This window comes from Ornithodoros turicata, chromosome 3, assembly GCF_037126465.1.
Source record: "Ornithodoros turicata isolate Travis chromosome 3, ASM3712646v1, whole genome shotgun sequence".
NCBI classification, from domain to species: Eukaryota; Metazoa; Arthropoda; class Arachnida; order Ixodida; family Argasidae; genus Ornithodoros; species Ornithodoros turicata.
This window is the reverse complement of record NC_088203.1, coordinates 97,215,474-97,223,299: the sequence shown is the minus strand read 5'-3', so window position 1 is coordinate 97,223,299 and position 7,826 is coordinate 97,215,474. Positions and strand designations below refer to the sequence as shown.

Below are 7,826 nucleotides of genomic sequence, written 5' to 3'. Positions count from 1 at the left end.
GTGTCGTTTTCGCAAATTAAACTGCTTGACGGTCTCAACAGATTTCCCTTTACTTGTGAGTCGTTATCGCCGGAAACACAACACAACTTGCGCATTGTTTCTTTTTTTTTTTTAACGTTCTAGGTGTAGCATAGTCACATAGCTAGGTAGCAACATAATTCCCCTGTCGATGGGTGTACGACAAATGTTTCCAGGAGCTAATTAACAGATTTCCTTCAAAAACTATTTTCACGTATCCTTTTCTTTCGCCATCCGCACCATGGAGACCTCTGCCATTGCTTAACGTGGCCATGCTTGCATGTGGAAGCTCTGAAAATTACTATTTTAACAGCCTGAACAAGAAAGAAGCCCCCGTCGCCTCATCAGGTGAGCGCAAACGTACAGAAAGAACACAACTGTTGCACTGTTTTTATAGTACCTGTAGCCTTATTGCTCTTTCGACGAGACGTTGAAATACCGAAAGATCAAGGTATGTATCTACTACATTGCATTAAAGTATCCCAGCAAAATATATCAGCAGATGTGTCCTTAATTGGCATCTATCACGCACGCCAGCGTCCATCTTAATGGGACTGATACACCTTCTGGGAGGGGAAGCACACTGAGCCAGATGCCATGAAGCTTTCTTCCGAACATCCAAACACGGTACTGAACATCAGGTTTGACCTCAGAGGAGCATTGCACAAGGTTTCCCATTTCTTTTCCCTGCTGCACATGTTGTGGCAAAAGAATACGAAGAAGAGCTGGTCGTCTGTGAAGCCGTGGAAGCCCGCCACTTCGTGGTGTTTAGACGCTGCATCCTTGAAACTGTCCCACGCTGCATCCAGGGCCAATGCGCGAATCAATAGATCTTTTATTTCCAGAGGTTTCCAGATTTCCCGATCTAAATCTTTCAAGCAAGTAGCGTTACTTGGGTCCACTTGATTACGCAGCGCAAGTGTCCCATAGGCCAGGCCCAACTCGGACGCAATTCCACCGTACTTGCTCACCAGGGGACCGTGGCTGTCGTATAGCGGCTGGGCGAACGCGTAGGGATAGAAGTAAAGGTAATTGATGGTCGTGTCTAAATGGTAGAAGCTGATGTTCGTTTGTTCTAATAGGTTCATATTAGGTATCTCGATAGATTCGCCGCGTGACATCATGAAGCCTTCAACGGCTGCTTGCAGGTTCTCGACAAACACCTTGCCCATGTCCTTGAAGTGCTCGTAGACCTTGTCTATATCAACATTCCGCTGCACATTGGTGAAATTATGAACCATATCAGCGAGTCTTCGGTTGCTGACGCCATATTTCGCTCTGAAGGCTGCCTCCACATGCTCAGCAATATCAGCGAGCTCACGCTGTTGCTCAGCATCCGGCCATCTAGACACGTGAGGGTGGATGTAGGCGCTTCCCATGTGTTTCATAGTTACTCTCAGGCAGAAGTCGCGGTTATCTTTTCTAGAATTACTTTCTCCTTTAGACGCTCCAAGGTACAAATTTTTCAGAAGCCCCTCATTGGCGAAAACCGAAACTTGTATGGCCAGTAAGTATCCTCCCACAAGCTGCAGCGTGCCTTCTCCTAGGTATCCAAGTAGGCTCCGAAATTCTTGCATATATGCGCTATCAGAAATTGTTATGTGCACGCTGATACCATTATTGATACCCAAGTACTCCGTCACGGCTTTTTCCCAGCGTTCCTGGCTGTATCCCCGCCATTGTGTCGCCTCAGCAATTTCACTCATGTTGTAGTGAAGAATTCTTGTTGAATTTCTTCTTGTTGATGTTAACTTTGTCTTCAATGTTGTGAGAACTATTTCTGTCGCGTTTCGACGTGCTGGGCTTGCGGGCTTTCCAGGTATCATGAAGCGCATAAGAAGAAACGTGGAGAACTGAATATAGTGTCCGGTTTCCACAAGTTTGTCCTCGATGTCCAGAATCTTCTTTAGGGATGATGGAGCAGAGAACTCCACTGTGGTGTGCGTGGTGTTTGCACGTACTTCAATGTCAAAGAACAGAGAGAGCTGTTGAGAGAAAGAACAGGCATCCAGCTTCTGCTTCTTATACCACACTCATGAGCTGATGCAAAGAATTATGCTTACGCCCAGAGTTCGCCTTATGTAAAACATGGCTTCAAGAAGATTGGGGTGTTCGGCTTCGTGAGGCCAAATGAGGTTGGCCTTCTTTAGGACCTGTTTGACTCCTGGTAACTCGTCCCTGTGTTCATCCATGATACTTGCGCAAGACCTGTAGAAGGCTATGGCTTTTTGTTCACCCGACTGGTTTGAGGGTGGAACCTGGACAGGAATGTGTTAAACCCTAAGCGTATGTGCGAATGAACTGAAAGTTTTCTAGGTGTGGACTCCTTTCTATTCCTGCTTCCGTGTCTACATTCAACATGGCCACGCTCACATTTTCGAGGCGACCGTGAGGTGAACTGCGTTTCGTTGACAACTTTGTAAGTGTTACATGTTGCAGACATGCCTCTGTCCCTGACAATGCACGATGTTGTGCAAACCGTGGGAACGAAATCCTTGGAGACGAGAATGAGAAAGAAGCCTATATAGCGCCGATGCCACAAGCAAAGGTAGCCTGAACTTCGGCGTCAGGTAACACGGACAGCAAAAAGAGGGACGATACTCCATTTAAAAGGGGGCAAAGGTCACCAGAAGACTTGTAATCTGATCGACATACCACTCTCCACAGCGATATTGGCCACCATGCTATACGCATTTTGGGGAACTGCAACAGTGATGGTGGGGGTGTAGGATGGCTATGAAAACGTACATCCTTCCTGTCATATCGTGGAACTGACACGGTAATTTAAAGCCACTAACTTAAGTCACGCGCATGTCAGAAGACCTATATATGTATCGTGTTGGACGACATTACGCATGCACTCGTCTGAGAAATTGGTCTGTACAGAAAGTACAGGACTAGCTGCACTGATTTTATTATGGGTGAGCTGTGAAGTCGGTTACGCGCACATCAAAGAGACAGTAGTGGGCGCGTTAATTGGCTGCACCAGAGCGCGAATGTTTGGCACTCCTACCGTTAAGTGGTTACGCTCCTTCTCAGAGTTTCGTACTCGAGCCCGCTCTTCACGCTCCAGCATTTGGAGGGTGCACGAAAAAGGGGCGTCGTGCTCCGTCGCGTGGCCTCTTCCCTCCTCTTCACGAAAGCGAAATAAGAGAACGCAGGAGGGTGGGGCGGATGCAGAGCAGAGAAAGTAAAAAAAAAATGAAATGGAGAAAGGCAGCGCAGCGAGCGTGTTCTAGCGTCCAAGTGCTGGTTAAATAGCTACTCCAGGAGCACGAAACTCGAAGCACCCGAGAGGGAGTAAGAGAGCAGCGACTTGACGCGCCCAGTAACAGCTCTGTTCATCACCGGTACCGGCTCCACCAGCGACACGACCGGGTGGTACACAGTCGTGCCTCGTTAATATGTTCAGTTTCGTCCCCGACCAAAATAAAACCAATGATGGAGGTTTATTTTTTAAAATCTAAATCTTTATTTATCTTTAAATCCGAATTAATGCCTGCTTGCAGGTATACTTGTTTGCACTTTGACTTAGGCTTCGCAAAATGCCAGCAACAGGTAGAGCCTGCTGCTCATCACAGATATCCTCAATTGAAGAGCTGTTTCTAGTCAAGCTTGAGCCATAGCAGATGTGACCGCTGGCTTGGCGTTGCTCAAGTCTTTGACGCCAGAACCTGATGACTGCACTGCCTTTATTCTCGTAATCTGCCGAGTGACTGCACTATGTTTAACTCAAGGTGCAACTCCTTGCATGAGGGTCAATCGCACGTGGACGTGTTTGGAACACTCATGGTGTAATACTGAATTTTCCAGGCCCTTCATGCGCACAAATAACCCCCCTCCTCGTATAGTTCTTGTGGATAACTGCAGATGGGAGGGTATCATAGAAAGCTCAAGGAGAGAGGCTAGAAGGAAAGGCGGGGAGGAGGATCGGAGGAGAGCAAAGGACTTGAACGGGGCTCTTCCCTCTCTCAATGTATGCACCCGGAGGCAGCCATATTGAATCAGCCGAGGGAGCGCCGCGTACTTTTAGCCGTGAAAACAGGCGCAATTCCGAAAACTGTTGGCAACGCTTGCTCCACGGCTTCTGCTGGCTACGGATTTTGTCACTGTCCGCTCCTACCCAGGCTGGAAGCCAAGGCTGGTCGAGGCAGCGGCGGTGGCAATGCGGTTGGCGTACATGGACGCTTGGTGTGTGTGCCGTTTACATGTTTCATCTTTGAGCACAGGCCTTGTTTTTCTAATTAGTGCGCTGTGTAAATACGTCACACTATACGCTAAGCTTAGCGGCGAAGCAGAGCGCTGCTGGGGTGGACACTGGCTGACTCAATATGGCGCTCCCCTCGCCCGTACGTACCACTTTCGGAGGATTCCTTCTACCATACCCCTTAAGATTTCTATAGAGGGCATATCTCCCTTTGTGCAAACGTCCTACTTTCAAAAGTTCACCTATAGAATACTGGGAGACGCATGCCCTCCATACAGATACCGTGCATGATAACGAGACGAAAATACATGGGCTAAATATGGTTTGTATCTTGCAGCACCCCTCCATTCTCCGAAAAGCGAGTTTACATATAAACGAGACGAAAATGCCTTGGAAAAAGTTTCGCCCTGACAAAAACCGTTCATAATTCGACTTGCCCATATTAACTAGGTCCATATTAACCAGACACGACTACCTTCAACGGCATGCTGAACCGGCTGTATTGCCCGTGTTTTTCCTTGCGTTATTCGTCACACTTTACGGACGGATGTCGGCACGGTACCCCTGAAATCGGCCCAGGACAAGCACTAACCCCCCCCCCCCCCTCCAACCTGTCTCGTACTCCTTCCCGCATCCTCTGTCCAGTTATCCACGTCTGTATGCACTTCATAGCCCTAGTTGATTCGCGGCGCTAAGACAACTAGAAAGCACGCGCTACAGAACGCACTCTGCTTCTGGCCCCACACTCCTTCCCCATTGTAGGCATTTCTGCAGCGTATACTCACCCGAATCATGTCCGCTGACTCATCGAGATAGTCTATGTACCGTTCCACTTGGTGCCTTCGTACGGATACCGCTTCTTTGCTGTTCCAGCCGTCGCAGACATAGCGGTAGAAGTTTTCGCACGGGTCGATGGAGGTGCTGACGAGTGAGACGATCGCTTCGTATTCGCGGCATCTGTCCGACGTGCAGCGCGTGATTTCTGACGAGGTGAAAGGCTTGGCAATCAGAACGTAGAGAAGCACGCTGATGAGTGCGCATGCGAAGAGGGCGACGATGGCATATGCTGTATACCGCTGCTTTAAGGACCCAATCCGCTTGACCATCCTCAGAGCTTGTTCTGATGTTGCCGGTGTGTACTGCAGTGACAGAAGTCGAGATCTTAGTGCCTTGTCGCATGGCAATGCATGTATTTCCCGGCTCCGCAAAATCGCCAAGTCTATAGACAAATACAAATTAAGCGTCGTTGAGTTTATAGCGTAGACTCAGTGGCGTCACTAGGGGATGAGGGGATGCGGTCCGCACCAGGTGACGCCATTTTTAGGGGTGACGCGCCGCACAAGTACTACACCATCTAGATTGAGAAAGCCTGCTTCCTCGTCGCCGTGACGTAACATCTAAGAGTCAGCCAATGAGGATCATGTTTTGAACGGCCGTAGCCAATCGCGAACGCGCGTTCAGCGGTCGTAGTCGAGTAATGAACGTCCTCGCGTACTAAATGGGGAAAAAAAAATAAAGCGCAAATCTGTTCTATATTTTTCTCAGTACCTATTTTCTGGAAAGCGTGTTTCATTTTTAGTCGACAGGGTCGAATTTGCGAAGTTAGCTGCAGTCGTTTGAGAGTTCTTGCACGACCCGCTGTAGCAGATGAATTCTGCTTTTATGTGTCTACGTAGCGAAGGAATGAGAGGAGGCATTAAGCAGGCCTTTTGTGTCTTGGTGGCGTTGACAAGTAGCGCCGCCTCCACTCTTTCTCTGCGGCGCAGTGACTCCAAAAGTAAGATGAGGAGCCCTCTGCGAGCACGTGCTTGTTTTCCTGACGTTGGCATGATATTGTTATCTATCATGCACCGCCTGGTGTGGAAAAGGACGCGTTATCTTGGGAGATGACGCAAAGAGCCCCCCCCCCCCCCCCGCACCGGGTGACGTATAAAACAGTAGTGACTCTACCGCTAGGCTTTAAACAATATGGTTACTGACCCGCGTATATGCTCTCAAGCCCGCGTTACATTTTGGCCCGGTGTCTTCGGAATGTGAAAAAGTAGCTTTAAGAACCTGAGCTTGGGCACACAGACAGCACGAGCTCGAACAAACCTGCTTAACGAAATCGTTTTTTGTTGGTTTGAGCTCGTCTTACGTTACGTTACGTTCTCTTGTTGTTCTCAGGCTTCGCTTGCGGACCAGGACTAGGTTGCCCACGTATATTCTGTTCTATCTGATAGCTAACTGTTTCTTGTAGTTGGTGAGAATTAGGTTATTATTTAAAAGCGATCAAACTCCGTGCTGGGCACAAACAGGGGGAAGAAAACGGGCGTCGTTAACACAAACGGGGCTAACGGTGACGAACAGTTCAAACGGAACTGGTCATCGCGTGATTACTCACCGATGAAGTACGGAGTCTCGCTTCTGGGGAAGGGGATGTCTGACCAGCGAACCCTTCCGGAGCAGGAGATGAATATTTCTTGAAACGATACGGTGTGGGGCTGTCGTGAGGTGAAGGCCGCGGTGATCTTGACCCACGGTGTGCCGACTGGCGATCTCGGTTACGCTCAGGAGGACGCTCCCGCCTCAATTGGTGGGGTGGAGGACCGTCTCTGGGCGTTTGAGGTGATGACGCCTTGGCAGCAAGCGGTGAAGGACTTGCCTTGGGTTCAGGCTGTGGCGCTCCGGCGTAACTGACACGTATTGGGGAGCGTTTATCTTGGTTCTTGAGAGAAAAGAGAAAGGAGAGAGAAGGTGGCGCCGGTTGTTCTCTTTTCAAATTTATCTATGATGGCTATTAATTCTATTGAACTAGAATGATAGAGCGACGGTGTAATACGAATGGCCAAAGTTAATGATTATACTGATTGTCATGGTAATAGGTATCGAATATTCAGGAAGAGAAACAGGCACCGGGTAACATAAAAAATATAGATTAATCCGTTGCATTAGACAGCTATAGCATAAACTTCTGATTTGCCCACTATCACAATTTTTTCAGAGTTTCCTTGCAGAACTGAACATAAATATTCCAATTCCTTGTTATCATCGGAATGTCCTCATGCCGTGCAAGAGCATGTAAACTTTCACAAAAATGCCTGTCGTGTAACTGGATTTAATAACTATACCAGAGTGTTACTGGCGACCTTTTACCTCGTGACACACGTCATACTGACCGGTGCATCTGGGTGAGATCCGCTCTTTGATGAGCGAGGATGCGCTGTTCGCTTCATGATAAGCCCAACGACGATGCCTGCACTACGAAGCTTATGGTTCTCGAATACACGATACACTACCAGCTGCTGCACTGCAAGGAACACGTATTGCACGCTCCACGGGTAGTGTGACGATGTCGATGCTATTGTCGCGCAAGCGTTTTCGTGCAAGGACGACGACGAGCCTATCTTCTTCTTCTTCTTCTGCCACAAAGGAAATGGCCCGAGCCCGTCTCTTCTGCTCTTCTACATGTGTGGCACACAGCTAAAGGCCACTCGTCAATGGGTCGGAGCAAGCAAGGATGAAGAATGAGACTAATGACTAAAAGAGATTGGATGACGAGATGAACGATACTGCTGCATGGACCCGGGTTCGAATCCCGGTGCCGGCAGTGCTGTGTGGG

At 48.6% G+C, this 7,826-nt stretch overlaps 1 protein-coding gene across 1 annotated transcript; it reads right to left on the bottom strand.

Moving 5' to 3' along the window:
• Positions 1-390: 390 nt before the first annotated feature.
• Positions 391-7,582, bottom strand: LOC135387520 (endothelin-converting enzyme 2-like). The gene is made up of 5 exons (XM_064616679.1): positions 7,384-7,582; positions 6,609-6,932; positions 5,011-5,364; positions 2,082-2,276; positions 391-2,003 (listed from the first exon to the last, which is right to left on the bottom strand). Exons 1-5 carry the CDS (start codon positions 7,438-7,440, stop codon positions 564-566), a joined length of 2,370 nt encoding a protein of 789 aa, XP_064472749.1. The 5' UTR covers positions 7,441-7,582; the 3' UTR covers positions 391-563.
• Positions 7,583-7,826: the final 244 nt, after the last annotated feature.

Excerpts from the sequence above, each read along its gene's own strand:
- LOC135387520 (XM_064616679.1), bottom strand. The coding sequence starts at position 7,440 with ATGAAGCGAACAGCGCATCCTCGCTCATCAAAGAGCGGATCTCACCCA. Across the intron at positions 2,277-5,010 it reads AGTCAGCGGACATGATTCGG|GTTCCACCCTCAAACCAGTC; the intron begins GTGAGTATACGC and ends ATTCCTGTCCAG. Across the intron at positions 2,004-2,081 it reads ACATAAGGCGAACTCTGGGC|CTCTCTCTGTTCTTTGACAT; the intron begins GTAAGCATAATT and ends TTCTCTCAACAG.